The 20,779-nt window shown below is 44.6% G+C and overlaps 1 protein-coding gene across 1 annotated transcript in view; it reads right to left on the reverse strand.

Moving 5' to 3' along the window:
• Window positions 1-18,309, reverse strand: part of LOC131687416 (uncharacterized) — a 41,340-nt gene extending 23,031 nt beyond the window's left edge. The window contains exons 1-2 of the mRNA XM_058971498.1: window positions 17,928-18,309; window positions 5,554-8,171 (exon numbers count right to left, since the gene is read on the reverse strand). Coding sequence (XP_058827481.1) covers window positions 5,554-8,088 — 2,535 coding nt within the window. The 5' untranslated portion in view covers window positions 8,089-8,171; window positions 17,928-18,309. The remainder of the gene's footprint in view (window positions 1-5,553; window positions 8,172-17,927) is intronic.
• Between the last annotated feature and the right edge of the window lie 2,470 nt (window positions 18,310-20,779).

Raw genomic sequence — 20,779 nt, forward strand, 5'->3', positions numbered from 1 at the left:
TTCGAATTTTGCGATAGAATTCACGTATATCTTCTCAAAACGCTACTGATGATTCTCGAAACTGTTGAATAATGACTGCCAATGACGTCAGAAAATCAGGTTTAGGCAAAAGCTTTGAATTTATTGAAGTATCTTTCATTTGAGCCGCCGCATCCTAAACGATACGCACTTTATTACGCTTCTGTTGATGACGAGCCACGCTTAGGGATAGGGACCAGACTTTTTTTCAAATCCGCCAACAATAACTCTTCTGTCATAGCGTTTCATTTGATAATCCTCTATAAGTTACCTAAAGGTTCTTTGAGGCGCCGCTCGAAGCTGATGAGTTGACTCAGCGCCATATTGTAGCTATCTGGTAGTTTAAAATCGTCCTGCTTCCAATGAAGGCCCGTCTCGAATCGACCATCAACACATAGCACAAAGTTGTACTATGCAGAAGATCTCTGGCTCAAGGAATAGCTTCGGACTCCGTTCACAGTAATTTCAGCTTCTACAACTGAACAATACTCTCGCATCAAACCGTGTAATTGTTGGTTCGTGTGTCCATAACAACAGTCCAGACATTCCCTTGTAGGTGTATGTCCATAAAGGTCCATAAATTGTCCAACCAAGCTGCGACCTAACTCCCATCGGTTAGTTGACCTTTGCTATGCGAGGCTCAATGGGAGCCAGTAAGCGGATGGTGGCGAGTCCTATGAGAACTTTAGATTCGTCTCCGACAAGTTCATCTGCATACGAACCGTTTAGGTGGGGATAGTGACTGACGATTGCTTCGAAGTTAATCTCCTGATTTGGTAGGTACAGCTTCTACACCATTCGAGCTTCGTTCAAATCCTTTCCATTTCGTCCATTAGATTCTGATATTTGTAACGACAAGTATAAGTACCAACGCATTTTCCTGGCGGACGATGTTGCTGGTCCACTCCAATTGTTAACGGGTGCGGTGTGTCGATAGCTCCCAGTTCTTCAATGAGACTTTCCTCCACAAGTGTCATAGATGATCCCTCGTATAAGTAAGCGAGTGTAGATAACGCAGGAAACCGGTGGTCGCAGTTTTATGCTGAAGTGGCTACCGCCACTAAGAACGTATACGAAGTCCTTGTTCTTCGCCTTTATTTTGTCCAGCTTGTTTAGAAATTGAGTTCTTTAATCGACAATAAGAGTAACTTCACTGGCTTCCGAGACAACTTTGGTAGTGAAATCAGCGAAGGTTCGAAGTGTTACGATATCTGAATTCTCCTCTTGTAGCAGCCGGAAGCTTATCGAGCAGGCATCTGTTTTTTTGACCTTTGTCAGCAATGCTTGAATCAGCTGGTCAGGCCTACCCTAGAGCATGCGAAGGGTCCGAAATACCAGCGGAACCGGTTTCGACAGTAACAGTCGGCTGCGTATAGATTCCATCGCAGGGCCCTTGAGGTCCTCCGTGTGACTGAGCCCGCATGCCTTCGTAGAGTTGACAAAGTTACTACATATAAAAAAGTGACTATTCCTCAATCCTTCCACCAAATGTGAACGGCTTCTTAGACAGGATTTGCCGGGCAGTGTGATGAGATTTCGTTAGCCTTGACCCGTGTTCAATAGGTGTACACTCTTCATACTCGAAACAGATGCGCATTCTTTCTCAAATCCTTGAACAAAAGTGTATGTCGTGCTGCCGTTTTGGAATACATCTTTGTCGTTTAACGATGGACGCGGAGCATTGTGATTTTGAGTCCCCTGATCTTTCAGTTCCTGTTGCTTAGTAGAATAGATCAGGGGCCTTTTTCTCAGTCACGTCACCTATTGAATAGAAGACAATTTCTTTCTAGTTATTAAGTAACGTGACTGGGACCCCAGAACTTCATTTGATGTCAACATTTTTTTTTCTCCATGATTCGATTGGGAGAACTTATTCCGTCCTAGCCGATCACAGATCGTTCGGCAGCTGTCTTGGTTGTCGTCATTAGCACGAAGATACGCCACCGACAGCGACTTCGTCGATTCCCAATTCTTTTGCAAGCATTTCAAGCCGCCCCGCTGAAATTTCTCTTTCAATATGCGGTGCTGGCGTCTAAAACCCAATTTCTTCATCATCATTTCTAGCATTTTTTATTGCAGCTCATGTTGGAGCTTCTTTTGCGCTAGATTTTGGTCTATTTCCAACTGTTTCTCCCGGATGTTTTTATCTTCCTCTTGCATCTTTCCTTCGCAGCGAGCTTTTCTTGTATTCGACTGTTTTCCAAATACAATCGCGAAACAGATCTTTCGTTAGCAACAGATGCCGCTGATTTGTTGTCGTCTTTTACGATAGGTGGCATCATAAGTCTAATGGTGGCGATTTTGAGCCTGAAGAAGCTTGTTTATCTCCTGTGTCCATCCTTGGAGTTGGACTCGTGTAATTCTGCGCCAGAGGTAAGGTCACCAGTTCTTTTCCCCTTTTTCTTCCTCTTTAATGCGCATTTATCACACACACAAGCTCGCAGTTCTCCACTCCAGGCGATTCAAATCCACCGTCACCAGACCGATCGGTATTTGGTACAGCTTTCCATCTCGAAGTGAGGTTAAATTATTTTGAGAAATGTTTCGTGCAGGCGAAAGAAACTATATACTTGCAGCAGTTTGTTTGAATCAGCTCAAACTGAAAATGTTAAATGTTTTTTTGCATTAGTATTTAGAACAATATTGGCGGATAATATAAACTTACATACATAAGTTAGTTCCTGTTTATGACAAGCAGTTAGCTCGAACTCTCAATGCTTCTGCCTACGGTTTCCGGTTAGTAAGCAATATTTGTAAGTATCCTGCAATCAGTGCGCTGGCTGTTGGTTTGGAAGCACTAGAGGCTAGATGTAATCGTTGTTACTGCGCTATTGGTTGTGTGTGGGTGGCTGTTTGTGGTTTATCTGTACGTGTTGATGTCTGCTTGTTAGAGTTGTCTATAGTAGATGAATTTTCATTGGCTCACTTACAGATTACTCCTTCCCTTGATAATTTGCATTCGATAGCCCAATAACATTAGTCATCAGCAATGTAACGACACGAACATCGTTGGGAATAACGGCGAAGAAACTTCTCCAAGTGTCTCTAGAAACAGATTCCACTTTTCCGTATTTTGACATAATTCGTTTTATATTATCTGCTTTAGTGCGCTGTGCTGGGTCAACTTATTATCTTTCATACACACTAGGATCTTGGTTTTAATATTGTTGTATTCGATGTGATGTTCCATGTAGTTATTCCCAAGTTTTCTGCATGAGCTAAGCTTCTAAACCTTATCAAAACACAGTTTCTCACGTGATGTAGTTGTATGTAGGCTCCATTTTTGTTATCCCGTAGTACGAGCACTTTTATTTTCTGCGGCTGACTCGTTGCACGCGCAGCTGGAGGAAACGATACTACACTTCACGGCAATAGATAAGTAACAAAGGGCGGTAAGTAGTTTTCTCCTGCTTGCATCACTGATGTCTAAAGCGGTGCGATTTTTTGCTTCGGCTGTGCACGAGATGAGAAGATAGACTGAATTCTGAAAGTCGTCGTAATCTACTCCGAATAGTTGCGAAAAACCCTTGCGCTACAAACTTTGCTTTGTATCGCGCAGCATTACCGCTCTTATTCTCTTTTTTTTGTAGGTCCATTAACAGCCAACTGCTATTCTTCTAGCAAGCTGTAACACCAACATCCAGGTTCGTGAGCTCTATTCGCTCTCCGCAATTGCAGCGCTACCATACAGCTTTCTCGGGACTACTAATCGCATCGAAATAACGCCACGATTCGTTGGGACTGTGCTTTGCAACGTCTGTAACTTCTTCATGTCGCTGTGATGGAATGCCTGTCGTCGCTGAAATCTTAAAAATCCCGATCGCAGCCTTGCGCCTGTTCAACTGCCGAGTCGTACTCGAGGGCGTAATCTGATCTGGACTGCGCATCTGTGTTCTTTGAATAGATATGAAAATAATAATCACTGGTGGCCTCGATCTGATCGCCGATTTTTCCTTTTCCCGTTCACTTTCCACGAAGCTAGCGTCTCTGCTCACTACCGAATATCTGACAATAATTAATTCTGTGCAGTATAGGAGTACATCTTCCTCTTCTGTTTGTGGATGTGGACCAACGCGTTGCTTCTAAAAATTCGACGGGTGATCCACGTTCAGTTTTTGTTGAGATCCACAACTCTTACCGCGTGACCTTGATTGGTTGCATCAGAAGTCTATTTCGGATGTGAATAGCAGTGTCTAAAGGCACGTCATACAATATTTAGTACAATATGGCGCCAAATAGAAGACATTCTTCCATTTTACTGATAACTAAAACGAGTCGAAAACCGCTTCTTTAGGCCTGCTCGTCCATCAGAAGTTCGCAGCCTGTCCGCCGTATAGTCTCCTATTTGATCCGAATGTACTGCTTTGGGTTTCCACCAAAACTGGCTTTTTTTGATTGTCACACATCCTTCTATCTTTGCTGACACCACTGACGTAGTTTTGAGGAAGTAGAGAACACAGAATCAAGAAAAGCGTCGATTTAGATTTCGACTTCTGCGGAAAAGAGATAGGTGATTTTTTTACCTTGACTGGACTATCTAATTTCTGTGTTATGTTTGCTTCCCCCTTTTAACATTCACTCGAGTGATCGTATCATCTTGGTAAGGGCTTTTGACATCTTGGATTAGCGCTTCATTTGCAATATATTGCCCAGTAATGAACATACGAAACCTCTAAATTCTCGGCAGCCGGTTGCCCAGAGCAATTGCTACATGATAAATCCATTGGCGCATTAACAGCTATCCCCTTCCCGTGATACATGTGAAGATGCAATGGATTCTTCGGTCTCTAGCAGCGACATATATCAGACTAACATTCATTCCTTCCCCAGAAGAGCTGCATTCCGACCTGGTCGTCGTCGGTATCGATCAGCATGTAGGAATAAACACAGGTTGAAAAATGTGGACCAATCTCCCGTGCCACACCTATTGGTAATCGTTATTGTGGCCGATTCCACCAGCTAACACTGCTTTGTTAGATATCCTCTGCCAGTAGAGCCCCTTCGCCACAGCTACAGTAGTTTCGCCTTGATATATTCTGCATCGATTGGCAGCATACTCCACTGTTACCTACTATTGTGTCAGCACCGGGGCATCGATGATAGAATAATTGCCAAAGTTGGTGTGTACAAAACGACACGCTGTATCGTCTGTCGCCGTTGGTAGCAATGAGTCGAACCGAAACCTTCGTCTTCGACGTATTTTCCGTTTGCAAAATTGACGGATTTTGCGTCACTCACTGGTGCACAGTGTGACTTGTGGCAAAAAGATCGATAAGTCATGGTCATGGTCTCTCTCTTCACCCAATAGGGTTGAGAAGAATCTCCACTCTAATGTTCATGACATCGTGAATGTGTGAAGAAAACACCACTCTGATGTTCATGACATCTTGAATGTGTGTTTCAGTATAAAAAACCTTGGTTATAAAAAGATATTACTGTGAGAACTTTGGGTAACACTGATTTAACCCAAACTACTAGCAATAACAAACAAGCATAAGGGAACCCAGTTACAAATGCCCGCAAACATATACTCACCCTCTCTCCGTTCAGTTCCAACGCATTCAAAGACGCATCCCGGCTGAAATCCGGTGTACCTTCCTCGCAGTAATTGAACGGTCTATCAGGTGTGTTTTCACCTTCAGCAACAGCGGCCGATGCACCCGTTCCATCAATCTGTTCACCCCCGTTCGTAACCTCCAGCGGTTCTAATTTAGGAACCTCACCTCCCTCAGGTTCCTCCTCCTTCGGAGAGGCAATAGCTGCGGAAGCCGGCGTCGTCCCACCTACCATCAACTGTACCCGCAGATCACTCATCGATGTTGCACTGGAAATGATCTGTGGCGTCCCCTCCGTGTAGTAACACTTAACCGAATCTTCTGCCATCAGAATGCCGTTGACTCGATTCGATTGCCGATAGTTTTCCACCTTCTCATCATCCGACTCTTCAGATTGATTCTCCGCGTAACGCAACGAATAATCTGTGATTTGATCAATATCAGTCTCCTGATAGTCCTGATAAACTTCCTCTTCCTTCAAACTGTAATTCACCGGTCTTTCAGAGTCCTCCTCCTGAGGCTGATCATCCGACACCAGTCGAATATGAACAGCTTCGTGACTCACTACATCCTGTTCACCTTCCTCATCCTGTCTACCAGGTGATCGCCTATCGGAACAAACCTCCTTCTCCTCCCCGCGCAAACCTTTCGGAAGAAACTTATCTTCCAGTTCCTGTTCCAGTGCCTTTTTCTTCCTCGCATTCAAACTAGGCAATTCCTTTACATCAACCGAACCCCCAACAACAGTCTGCTTCTGTTGAATCGCAATCGGAAGACTGACGGGAGCTGCTGCCATGGCCGGGGAGGCAACCGTCGGTGGCTTGAGAAGATTCTTTAAAGCCATGCTACTTCCGTTGGAAATCATTTTATGTTTACTGTAGATCAATGATCGAAGCATCGGAATAGCACCGTTTTCTCGCAGAAATCGTTGATCTTCGTAGTTCTCTCCCGATAAGTTACCCAACGTTCCACAAGCATTGCTGACCACGGTCAAACTAGGGCTCTTTAACTGTTCCAGTAAAATTTTCAAACAATTCTTCTTCCTCAAAATCTTTCGGTAGTCCTCCCGCAGCGCAATGTGAGAGGAAATGTTCCGTAGGATTCCTCCAGCATTTTCAATAACGCTCATCGTCTTGCTAGCAGCTTCATAACTAAGCATATCAATCAGAAACTCGAGCGATCCTTCCACCTCGCAAAACTCCGAACGGTTCGGAGGACAGTGATTGGAAAGGTTCCACAGAGCCGATAAAATCGCTTTCAGTGTGTTTTCAATCGAACAGATCATGGCAGCTCGCGTCAGGACTTTAACGGTACCAATCTCGCTGAGAGTTTGCTTAATGGTGCTATCCGCACGCCAGGAAAGATTTCGCAGCACGGAAGCCGTAACCTGTACCAACTCATCGCTGCTGGACTGAATCTGTGCCACCAGAGCGCGCATAAAGCTTTTGTTGGAACAGAGCAGCGATTTGTTGTTCCCATCGCCAAAGGTTAGATTCGTTAGGATCATTCCCGCGTATCGTCGCATGGTAACGCACTTGGGCGTACTCGGGTTCGCTCCGTGAACGGAGTGGTCTAGCTGGATGAGGGTGGAGATCGTTTGCAGCGCTCCGAGTTGGCACATGGCATGGCGATGTTCCTCGTCGAAACTGATCTTCATTAGTGTTGTAATCGATTGGATTGGATGCTTTTCCGGGTCTTCGATTACGTCTCGAACCTCCAGTGGGCTTTCCTCGGTGTAGTCTCTCAGCAGATCGGAGTAGTCGATGAGCTGTTCGATTAGTTTCATAACGCGAACCTCTCGGCGACCGGCTTTGTCGTCCGGGTGGCAACAGACCACGTTGTTTAGGGCTTGACGGGCATTTTTCCTTGCCGTTTCGTTTGGGTCGTTGTGAATGATTTGAACCAGTAGTGGGATTGAGCAGCGCAGAGCGCTGCATGTTTCCCGATTTTTCGACAGTTGCATTAATTTGGTAGATCGCTCTAGCGAGTTAGTTGAGCCGAGCATTGAGAACAGTGAATAAACGCACTCGAATCGAGTGGCATCGGAGATGCTACCGGCACTGTTCTGACCCGTGCTGGATGAGGACCCCGCGGAAGGCCACGTACCACGACCAACATCCTTCAAACCTCGCAGACTGGCTGCCCCTTCGCTTTCGATGACAACGCTTTGTGAGATCGCATCTTCTCTTCCTTCGTCCGTGGTTCGACCGTTGTTCCGTCTTCGCCGATTAGGTTGCCCTACGAATACCACTTGATCTTCCAACCCCGCCGGTGGTTTATTGTCGTAGTCCAGAAAGTGAGGCTTTCGGACGGCCCCACCTCCACTACCTTCAGAGCCGTCCATGGCACCTTCCTCGACTTCGTCTTCACCAAGATCGCCGTACTCTTCCAGATCGTCCAGGGATGAGTCCGGGGGTGAAAGGGCACTGGCACTGGAATATCTTAGATCGGGATCGGTTGCAGAGCCGTCTGTTGCGGTTGCTTCCGGGGCTTCGACTGCCGACGACGATTGCATTGTGATAGCGGTGATGAGTCAACGATGTGATGATTGTGGTGATGTCGGTGATTTGTGCCAATTTTGTTGTTGGTGGAAGTTATCTGGAAAAGGGTAGAGGAGATAAAATTAATCGCGGTTTTGTGTATTTGCAAATATTGAGTCAGTCAGACGATTATTTTGTTAGTCATTTGCTAAAAATTTGACAGGGGTGTACCCCAATCGATATAAAGTCGTTGTGTCGTAAGCATAGTGTTGACGTAGGACTACGACTTCGTATTCGGTATAGAGAGACGCACATTTCGTAAAAATTATACAAAAATTAACCAAACATTTTAACCCTAACTGCTGTCAAAATGTATGAACTGGTAGCGAATGGGGGTAGAACCTGACTCAGTTTCGGGGTCTGGTGAAAATGGCATTAGTCCACAGAACTATTGTAGGGGTAGTTTTACGATTCAACCGATCGCTAAGAATCCTGTATTGGACTCGAACACGCCAGTGCCTTACCCTCGGAACCGTCAACCCAGGGTAATTTCTTTATATTATGGTGCTGAGAATATGAATATTGTAAAACATAGTCGAACCATTATTTATTTCCACTAAAAGATTACGCATTACAATTCTTGGACGACAGATCTAGACCTCGCTCTCAAAAATACTTTGTAGATTAACGTGAGAACGGCCGAGAACTCGCAATTGTGCTAAAGCAGGGCAGTTGCATATCAGACGATATGAAGGTCCGTAGTCGGATTCACAAAGATCACATGAAAAACACTCAGCACGCTGAATAGTTGCCATGTGATAATTGAGTTTGCAGTGGCCGGTTAAAGCCCCGGTCAGCATGCCGCAGTGGAGTTTCGAAAAATGTAGATTTTTCGAAATCACTGGGCACGGTTGTTCTATGAACGCCTTTGTTTGGCGACACGTTTGTAGATTTCTCCAATAATTGCGGTGCTCGGACGAAACCCAGGACCGTATTTTTTCCCTTATCCAACTTGTCGAAATTGGCAGCGCGGGCTCAGGACCAACGAAGTCAATCGCTGAACCTACCCTGCCCAATTCGTCAGCCCATTCATTTCCAGTAATACTGCAATGTCCGGCCACCCAGACAAGGTAGATACTGTTGACAATGCTTAGTTCTTCGATTTGGGTTCGGCACGCGATCACTAGCTTGGACCGGGATTTGTCTGAGCTAAGGGCCTTGATTGCAGCCTGACTATCGGAGCAGAATTTTATAACTCTGTCGGACAAACTCAGTTGAAGGGCCGATTGTACCCCGCACATAATCGCAAAGATTTCTGCTTGGAATACAGTACAGTATCTACCTAGTGAGTGAGATTGTTCCAATCGCATTTCACGACAGTAGACACCAGCACCAGCACGTCCCTCCATCAGAGAACCGTCAGTGTAACAGACCACTTGCGTTTGTTGTTGTCATTCCATATAGCCAGACAAGCACTCCTCTCGAGAGGGAATCTTCACATGGAATGTCCTGTAAGGAAAAATACATGTGAGTGTAAAATCACTAGCAAGAATATCTTCACCGCATGTAATCATTTGTGACCACAGTCGTGTATGAGCGCCATTCTTTGCAGATGGTTTAGCTTTGACTGGACTGTCATCACCTTTTCCCTCTGCCACTGCACCAGGCATCCGTATGTCAATTGTTGTGTAAATCCAATAGATGTATTTAGGTTTGAGAACCCAGGTCTTTCCAAAAGTTCGTCTGCACTCTTCCTTGACTGTGAACTCAATGTGAGCAGACTAATTCAGTTTACAGTTCAATATAACTCCAACGTATTTGATTTGATCTGCACACAGTAGCTCAGAATCAAAGAACTGCGAGAAACAAACGCCGGTTATTATTCGCTTCTTCGTGAAAATAATCATTGAAGTTTTGTGTTGGTTAACTGATAATTTAACTTGTCGACACCGCTGCTTGGAAGCTTGCGATGGCAAATGTGATAGAACGCCACCCCAAGGACAACCGCACGCACCGCATTTCCAATCTCAGTGACGAGCAAAGAATGCGGTTACTAAGCATTGCGTTTATCCAACTCGAGATACATGCAGATATCCCATGACCGCTCGTCGCTTCCAGAAAACACTGGAAGGACACGCTTCCATCTGCTCTTTTGGACAATAACAAATGGATCCGATACCAGAGTGATGCCAAATTATGAAGGAAACAGTACCTGATGTCGATGTGTTTCGACTTCCGAGACATCCTGTTCATCGTCGAAAGTGTGCAATGCAGTTATTCTGGTTATCTTTATTAACCACAATGGGCTACACCAGACGCTCACCCAAGTCATTTACCAATCGTCGCAGCCATTGCAGCTTTTGTAAGCTATCGGCTGGTGCGGTCTACTCCGCTTTAGTGCTAGAAAATGATACGCGCACATCTGCTTCCCCAACCAACGAAGCCATCATCGAACTTGAAAATGTAACCAGTGTTCGACATTCTGTTGACGACGAGCCCGGTCAGCGTCCACGAAGTATTCCAGTTGAAGGCGGCTGAGCAGCTTGCGATCTGCCTTCGGTTCGTTCCAATCCGTTGTTGTTGGTTTGATGATGCGCACCCGACGGTAATGTATAGCAAATCCCCGACAAGACTTTTTTTTTAATTGCAATGCATCTACTAGCGAATCACTAGATTTTTCCTTTAGTTGAACCAAACCCTAAACATGACAATAGGAGGCACTTGGCAGTTCTCCTTATTAAACCGCACTAAAATCATCTTCGCTTGTGTCGAACGTGGATTCTAAGGACGAACTTCAAATCTTCTAGCTCCGCCATCTTGAAACTCTTGCTTAAAGCTTGGACAAGTCCGGTCAACATAGTCCACGTAGATCAGTATATACGTATACACACTGGAACGGACGGAACCCCGTGCTCTTCAATCCGCCTCTTACAGCAAGCTATACAGGTACGCGGATTTATTGATGATGTGCCTAAAGAGCAATCGCCATCGTCAGGACTTTACCGGATTTTATTTGCTTCATCGCCGGAGTCAAAACCTGATCGTAATCGGTTCCCCATTTATGATAAAATCCCTCTGCGACCAACCTAGCCTTGTATCGCACCACCTGTCCGGACTTGTCCTTCTTACACTTCTACACCTATTTGGAGCCAACGACGTTGCGTTGTCGGGGTTTCTTGGTAATAGCTTAAGTTCCGTTTTCAAGGAATACTGCAATCTTTTCATCCATGGCCACATTCTACTTCTCGCTGTCCGGTCTCGAATTCGCCTCAACCCACTCACGTCATTGTACCATATCAGGGGAACGCCGAAGTTCGCTCTCTGTGAGCGCATTATCACTAACCGCGAGAATCGCTGCAGGTTCCTCCCCTGCACTGGTACCTCCTTTCTAGGATCGTCTTCGTAATCTTCGGCGAATCCAAACAATTCAGCATCGTCGTACTTTTTCGTATATTTGTTGTATCAGCACCAACAGACTCCTTGGTTCCAATGGCGGTACTTAACCTAGTTACACTTAATGATAGATCAAAGCTTCGAGGCAACTCTATTGAAAATCCGCTGGAGTACGGTAACTGCGCTTTGACGACCGTAGCTGGTTCTCCTGAAAGGTTGGGAGAAGTTATTACGTAGTTCTCGAATGCGGACTTTGCAGATCCAGGTATTTGAAAATTGTAGAACGACTCATTCTGGCACACAGTAAGTCCTGGACGAAAAGGGCTGGCTGGCAAATAACTGGGCAATGGGTAGGTATAGACCCGGTGGTTCGCCACAGTGGTTCTTAGCTGGGGTACGAGTAACCATAGGAAAGATCGGGTAACCAACTCGTTGGGATTATGGTCGTATGCTGACAGGGAAGGGGGGCCGTGTAGTGGCCGGCATACAATAGCGCTACGGATCTCCCGTTCCGGTGGTATGAGCCCACCAAACGGGATAACCCCAATTCCAAGGCGTGAAGTGACCCGTGCTCCGCCAGACTGTTCGAGTCGCAAGACAAGAACAGGAATCCTATATGAAAAGGGTGGCGAAAAGAGAGAAGGCCGATAGAGCCATCCAAATCGAGGCCTTCTACTTCATCGGTGGAGCGACGATGGCACAAGAGGCGACAGTTGATTTCGCTTTATCGGCCACACAGCGCTTAATGGAGGGCAAGACTGCGAAGCGGCCCAGGCAGTCACCAGATGAAGGTGCGTGGGCCAACGCGTAACGACGTGCAACCACTAAGGCCAAACGTCGCTTGGAAGGTGCGGATTTGGGTGCGAAGGATCCCGTAGGGCGGCGATCCAAGAAGGCGACTTCTCAGCCCAAAAAGGCGAAAGTCACCAACCGAGTGCAAAGCGTTGGGCCACAAGGTACCAACCAGCCGGTGCCATCGGCACAACTAAGTCAGTAGAACCTAGCGGAAGTCGAACGCACCTCGACCCGCGAAGAAGGATCAAGCCAGAGGAGAGGCCTTGTTGTTGAAAACCGACAAGGCCAGTTATGCCGAAGTCCTTAAATCGATGCGGGTGGCCGAAAGCCTCTCGAAATTAGGACAGCATGTGCGCAGCGTTAGACGCACCAAGAATGGTGAAATGATCTTGGTGCTGAAACGTGGTGCACAATCCAGCGGGGTGTCGTATAGGAGGTTGGCCCAAGAGGTCTTAGGAGACGGCGTGAGATCGTTGGATGCGGAAGTGACCCTCCAGTGTACGCAACTGGATGAGGTTACAAACGCAGAAGACGTCGTCTCGGCCGTAAAGGAGCAGTGTGGCGTAGAGATCGATCGGACCTATGTACGTCTAAGCGAGCGAATGTTTAGCACGCAGGTAGCCTACTTCAAGCTAATGATTGCGGAAGCCAAAAAGGTGACCGAAAAAGGGAAGCTGAAGATCAGCTGGTCAGTATGCCCAGTAAGCATACCCCAGCCGCCTTCAGTGGACCGGTGTTATTGGTCACAAGACCTTACATAAAGTATGTTTTTTTTTGTTTCAGTGTATCGGATTGCGTTTCCACGTGAACGTGACGATTGAGCATTTTCTCGGATTTAAAGCTCTCCAGTTCACTCTGAAGAAACGCAGCATCGATTTTATCCCGTAATTGTCGAAAAATTTGCATGTCATCGGCGCAAGAAAGGCGGGATCCTTGTAATTTAGTATTGACGCCATTAAAGTAGAGGAAGAATATTACAGAGCTGAGTTGACTTCCTTGCGGGATGCCGGATGTAGCAAGCAATGGATAGATTGCAAATTCGCTCAAGTAAGGCGCGTCTACTTTGCTGTAGAAGAAATTCCGCTGCCGAGAAACTCTCATTCGGATTAAGGTGACTATCCGCGTATATCTCGACAAAACTGGAAACTAAATTGCTGACAGAAACTGGAACTAGATACCTCATGGAGCTATATGTCTCATTGAGACGAGAGTTAAATAGCTCACGAAAGCGAGAGCTACACGGCTCACAGAAACCAGAGATAAATGAGTTGTGGTAACTTACCGCTGGGTGATACCCGAGTGAAGTTCGAGACTAAACTGATCAAGCACGCAGAAGATCTATATAGCGTAATAGATGGAGCGAATGACGGACAGCAAGAAGAATGTCGGGAACTAAATTGATGAATGGTCGAGTCATTTCATGGATCAAGCGAGGCTCCGAGTTAACTACAGAAAACTCGTGAGCAAAAAGCTGCGTCATCGCCAAAATCAACGGCGTCTTCATGTGCAGCTGGTACGCAACTCCAAGGTGGATAGTGCAGCTGTTCAGTTTAATGTTTGAACAGTTCATTGAGCAATTGATCGGCTGAAAGCCTGTAATCATTGTGCAGTAGGCATTGTAGTACGATTGTGCGAATAAGGTTCCGTAAGCACATTTTGGAGAGACGGGAGGGAGTCTACCAACGACGTCACATTCTGCAGGTGATTCGCTACCGCATCGACCAACCTTGCTGCGGCACGGCGAAGGACGACCAGTAAGTGAATGTGGAAAACGAGTCTTCAACAAAAACCTCTTCGATGAGCCACTTCGGCCGAACGGCGGGACCGGGAGCGTTGATACAGCTGATCTAACAAAAAGGATTGTGAGACCACGATGCCGCGAAAACTGGAGCTACACAGTAGACGATGTCCAGCTAACTGGCGGAACGAGATGCTCAGTGCGCTACGTGCTACTTGTCTCAGAGCCAGAAAGCGTGCTAAGAGAGCAGAGCCGGAGAAGAGAAGCGCAATGTAGCGTTTCGGGAAGGTTGGGCCGCTTTAAAACGGGAGATTGAGTTTAGCAAGCCAGCTTACCATAAGAAGCTGTTCCGAGAAGTAGACACCAATCTCTTGGGGGACGCATACCGTGTCGTGATGGCGAAGACGAAGGGGCCCGTCGACGCCAACTGAAATGTGCGCTGGTGAGCTATCGTTAATGGTCCCTTCCCGAAGCACGATCCAACTACCTGGCTACCGACCCCGTAAGGCGATGAAGATGCAGTTCGCATTCCGCAAAGGATTAACGGCAGTTGAGACAATTCGGAAAATGCTCGAGTGCTGAGAAAGCACTCTTAACAGAAGCGAAGAGGAGGTCGATACTGCGCTGTGATAACGATAGATGTGAAGAGTGCGTTTTACAGCGTCAGCTGGGAATCCATCGCCGCAGCGCTGCACAGAATGAGACTACCCGACTATCTATGCTAGATCCTGAAAAGCTACTTCTAGAGCAGAGTGCTGCTGTACGAGACGAACGAATGGCAGAACTTAATGCGAGTTACAGTGGGCGTTCCCCAGGGCTCCATTGTCGGTCTTGTACGATGGGGTCTTGATAAAGCGGCTGCCCTCTCTCCGCTAGCTCGATTGAGAGCTGGATGAACGGAGTCAAACTGCAGATAGCCTACCACAAAACGGACCTGTTGTTGGTCAGCAACTGTAAAGCAGTTCAGCGGATGCAGATCGATGTCGGAGGGCAAGTGATTGCATCGAAGCGTGCACGGATGTAATTAGGGGTGATAGTAAACGACCGGTTGAGCATCAACAACCACTGCTAGCTAGTGTTTCATCATTGATACTGCGATATGGGGTTCCTTTCTGGGGTGCGGCGCTAAAAACCAAGCGGATCGCCAAAAACTGAACAAGCAGCTAATGGCCGTACGAATCATGAGCGTGTATAGAACAATATCGGGGATGATCCCCATCTGCATCACCCTGACGGAGGATATCGGATCAGAGAAACAATAGAAACGTGAGGAAAATTGTAAGCATCGGTTCGATTGCGAGGTAGCAGCAAGAATGATACAATACGGAGAAAGGAAGGTGGACCTACCGACTCATCCCAAACCAGTCGACGTGGGTCAATGACAAGCACGGAGAGGTGAACTTCCACCTAACAGCTCCTGCTGGGCCACAATTGCTTCAGAAAGTATCTTCATCGGTTCAGTGCGTGGTCTTCGAATGTCCGAGGTTCGAGGCGACACGTAGGGAGATCGTTGAAACGGGAGGACCGAACATCAACTCGGATAAGGTCGTTTACAGGATGACAAGCGATGTAAGCACGTGGAACGCGGTCGACAGAGTGGTGACGCAGATCATGACCGCCCTACAGTGAAAATGGCGTGATGAACAGTGAGCAACGGTTTCGGAAGAGCAATCACCGTGGGAGCTCTCTGCCAAAGTAGGATAAATCCACCGCCAGGTACTAGTCGAGTAAACCGCAACAGAGCACCGGACATGGGTGGTCAAGGCGCCAGTGAAGCGGACGCTACGCTCCATCCGGCATCGCAGGATCGACCACGGCACCCTACCGGTAGGTCCGAGAGAAATATTGCGCAAACAGAAGAATCGAGTTCGGGAGAATTTTTCACGCTGGGGAATTCTCCGTCGTAGTAGACTAGGTCCACCGTCGAGGACTAGAACGGGTAGTTCGCGAACAAGACGAAAGCAGTTTGCCTCTCGGAATTTCCAGCACTTGCACGCTAGTTTCAACCACGAGCGTTTTACGCCTTCCTTTTTCGGGTTCGTACTTAAACAGTAACTCACCGCTTCTTCCACTAATAGCTATACTTAATTCCTCGTTGTGCTGTTGCTTCACGTACACACTGAACCGACTATTTCAGTAATAGAACAAAAAATCGCCACCACCGACTTGTCAAATTTGATTTGCACAACCGCGTCCAGTTCAGGTATGGGGAAATAAGAAACTTTTGTGGATCCGGATCGATTTGAAGGTTTCTTGCTTCAAATATACTTCTTGGCCATCGTTGTCGTTGGTATTCATTCCTACCGCTATGCATGTCCATAATTTTAGGGTATTGTGGTCCTTAATCAGGTTTCAATTCATGTTTTGTTCCAAAGATGATGAATTTCTGAATTTTTCTTTTTCAATACTATTCCTATTACTTTTTCATGTTATTTAACTCGTAACTCTATGAAAAGAAATGTAAACAATATATTAGCATCTTAATATTCGTAATATTAATATTATATAGGCGTACTACCCGACCGAAAATATTGAACGAATTTTAAGTTTCTTCTGACCAAACTTTTTCCAATCGTCTTCAAGAAACTGAAAATGTAAGCAGGTAGCTAAAAAGTGTAAGTGAATATCTGAAGACCATCCTCCGATCGCTTAAATCTAACATTCTACGCGATAGTCGATAACCAGCTTTCGTTTTCGCCAACCGTTCAAGATGTACGATCGTGACAAAAGTATTTATCTTCCGTACACAATGTCCTAATGCCATCTTTTCTTGGTTTACAGTTTGACTAAAATATACCAAATGGCAAATGGAATGAATAATGACTGTGATGTACGTGTCGAAAAGAAGCATATACAAATTTCTTGCCACTCATCATAGTCCACCTCGATGGCAAACCAAACGACAATCGCAGGGATGTGAGGAGTGTAAACACTCTGCCATTAGAAGTCGTGAGCATATCTGCTTGACAGAAACAAATTATCGTCTCAATTTTTCCTAGCCTTGGAAAGATATGATCCTACATAGCACTGGGGCACTTTAGTTTATTTATAAACCTCGGGAACGGTTGAATAATGGAAGTAAAATTTTAAAGTTCGCTACTTCGATTCGCTCGCTAGAAAACCACAACGGAGTTAGCGAAATCGGCGGTCTCTTATTGATCGTTTCAAGTCCAACTTAATATTTGAGTACTTGCGTTTTGGAATTAAGTTAAATTTTGAAATGAAAGCCATATTTTAGTATAATTGAATTTCATTATAACATAATAACATCCTATCACCAAAACTTTTTGTTTCAATACTTTTTATTTTGCGAATCGCGCAGCGGTCTTCGCAAGCTACCAATTAACCATATTCATATTATACTCATTACACAGCTCTCCCAGCTCAAGACCAACTGAATTCATTCAATATATTCTTATCACCTTATATGCTTGAAAATTACCTTTGAACATCGACCTAACATCCCTTTCCGTAGTCCAGAAAAAAAGATATTGATTTTCATCGGTAAACCTTACTTTCAACACGGCCCTCAAGGACAAAAAGAATCCTATATTTAGCCCTTCAATCTGTTTACTTTTGTCAACAATTCCCAGCACCGAAACTTCTCTGCAAGAGGGTGGGGCTCCTCCACCGCGATTTCCCATCTATACAGAAGATAGTCCCAAATGCAAAAAAAAACCGAGCATCGGGTCAAGTGCGTCAATGCAGATATCGGCCTAATCATAAAGCACTTCCCGTGAAATTAAAACTAATCAACTCAATTACCTGAAAACGCTATCACACAGAATATTATTCTCCCCGAGCTAGAATTTTGCTTTCGGCCATCTTTCCGCAAGTGATTCAGAGCCGAACCGAACATTGTGGGGGGATCGACCAAAGCACTCTCACTTTTCCCCATTTTTTCCTGTTTTCGGTCATCATAGACATATCAGAGAAAAAGGAACTTACATGCATTTTCTCGAACTCTAATCCGATCCAGATGCGGCTGGCATAGTCCAGGGTCCGCCGAAAAAAAATCTCTCCCCTGGTTGTTTTCCGGTTACTATCGATTAAAACATTAAAACACTGTACACACAACGAATTCAAAATACACAACAGCTAATTTTCGAGGACCGTCTGTTGTTCCACCATTGTTAAAACCGTTTTTTCGTTCCTTCCTGCACTGTGCACACTGCTCTTTTGACAAGATCAATTTTTTTTCTTCCTGATGGTCGTGTTCGCAGTCAGACATCAGAGCTCCAAAAGGTAAAAGCAAAAAAAAAACGAGCAAGGGAACCGAACACCGCGCGCACACGCACAAGACAATCGCAACGACGACGACGAATATTTTGAAACTGTTTCACTCGCTCTTTCGTTCGTCGCTGATGGCTGGCGGCTGGCCGCACATCAACGTCAGCTTTGTTGTGGTTCATCCAAAAGAAAATCGAACGGCGAGAAAAGAACTCACGAGACGTTCATCTGATGCAGAGCTGCCAGAGAAATTTGTTGAAAAGCCGGAGTTTGTATTCCTAATTAAAAATCTGTACTTTTTCTGTGTTAGGTGCAAAAAAGATATTTTGTTAATTTTAAAGTAGAATACTTCAATATAGTGGTTCTATTTCAAAATATTTGGCCGGAATTTTACCCGATTTTTTGAACGTGAATATCTATCGTTGTATAGAATAAAAAAATAGATGTTTGCACCATCTGATTGGAAATGTGCGCATTTTTTTTTTAAATTTCATGCAAACTTTGGATTTGAACTGTCAAGCTCCGTTTCATTTTTTTCAAAAATTTCTTCACAATAATTTAGTTGGAACCGTAAACCCTGGCAATATTTAGATTTGTTCTGCCCCCAAGCCCAGTTCGTCAGAAAAATTCGATGGTCAAATTTTTCCAAATTCAAAGAGAGACTATTTTAAATAAAAAGAATATCACAAAAAATATGTTTCTTTTTACCACTAAGAATTTTTTTTTCTTTGTTACTTTTTTGCTTTGACACCAGATCTTGACGGTTCATGCATTTTAAAATCATTTCGCATTCCAAGAAAATTTTAGATTTCCGATGTTTTTTTTCTAAAATCCTTGGTGCTAAGTTTTTTTTATTTGTTTTTTTGCGGTTCGATGTAATAAGCTTTGACACCTTTCGAGATAATTTTAGATGACTTATCTTAGTTCTCCATAAAAACTGGTTTTAAATTATGAAGCCTTGCTTCAAATTTTTTTCAAAAATGTCTTCAAGGGTTTCGCAGGACCCCAAAATTTCACCATTTTTATTCGTTCTGCTCCCAATTTTTTATTGCTTTTGTTTCGCAGTGGTATTTGTCAGAGCCATTCCAAACGAGTTCAATCCATGTAAATTGAGAGATCGTTTGTTCGGACGGCGCCGGTGGTTGAGTGGTAAGCGTGACCGCCACTCATTCCAGATTTTTCTGAGTTGAAAAAATCTGTGGTCGCGTCTTCCTTCGGAAGGGATGTAAAGCCGTTGGTCCCTGGTCAATGAAATTGGTGGATCGATATCTAGTCCAGGTAGTGGAATCACCTCTCTGACGTCGGTAAAGAAGAAGTAGATCCAACTTCTATACTCTTACTAACAAAAATATCCTTCTCCCGTGATACTTGTGGAGTGCACAGTAGTATTTACGGCCTCTAGCAAAAGCAAGTATCGGACTAACCATTTGGCCGGCGCCGGTATTGATCAAAAACACTTTAGGATTACCAGGAGTTGCACATTGAAAGATGTTTCGCTACTCCCAAGCATAATTATCTACTGATTCTCTGTGCAACTTCAGATAGTCCCGATCGATAACGGAGTAGAAGCCAGGGTGGTCGCACAAGCTCAAGCTGTAAATTGAGAGATCGTTCGTTCGTTTGGAATCATACAGACATAATCATGACCGGTATCTTCACTCTCCTGCACTCTAGTTATTATAAGCTACAGAGCCTAAAAACAAACATTAATTGGGTCATTAAGCTATATATAGTTTTCCGTTCCACTCGATAAATTTTAGGTCCAGTATACATAATATAACATTATTTCAAAAAAAATTTCGTTGTAATACGTAAAAACGATTTTTTGATTTTTAAAATATATCTTATGTAAACTTGGCAACCATACATAGGAAAACTGCGGTTGTTTACATCTGGCCTATCAGGACAACACCCAAAATGAAAAAAAAAAAAAACTAAATGCAATGGATGGTGTTTATGTCAAATATAAATAACCCTCCGGGAAAACCGAGAAAACATGCCCTAATTTTTTCTGACAGGGCATCATTTGTCGTGAAATTCGATATGTCAAATCCTTCCTATAGTGTCAAATCCAGACTGTCAACATATTTCTTTATTTTAAATTTTAATATTATTTTCACGTTTCCTGAGTTGGAAAAAAACATTGTTGCAATCACGAAAATCAGCTTTAGCGATGTAAGTAATAAAAAACGACTTTTTTATTCTAATTTAATGACCCAATTAAACCGAAGAATTAAACCGAAGAGACGACCGAGCTCTGGAAAAGGTATAGATTTCTTTACAGGTAACTGCACTATGTGAGCAAACTGAGTTATGGCTCGTTTATGTTGCCTAGACAGGATTATCATTGTGGGGGCATCTGGTGTAGTGGGTAAAAAAGTCAAATTATTTTTATTATTATTTATAATAGTGGGTAAAAAGTCAACTTCTTTAATTGTTACTACTGTCGTGATTCGCTGGTTGGACATTTTTTAACTGGACCGCTTTTTAGTTGGACCGCCGATAGTTGGACCATTGTCCAACTAAAAAGCATCTGAACGCCAAAATCTCATGTCAAATTAACTTTGGGA

This window comes from Topomyia yanbarensis, chromosome 1 (genome assembly GCF_030247195.1).
Source record: "Topomyia yanbarensis strain Yona2022 chromosome 1, ASM3024719v1, whole genome shotgun sequence".
In the NCBI taxonomy this organism is placed as follows: Eukaryota; Metazoa; Arthropoda; class Insecta; order Diptera; family Culicidae; genus Topomyia; species Topomyia yanbarensis.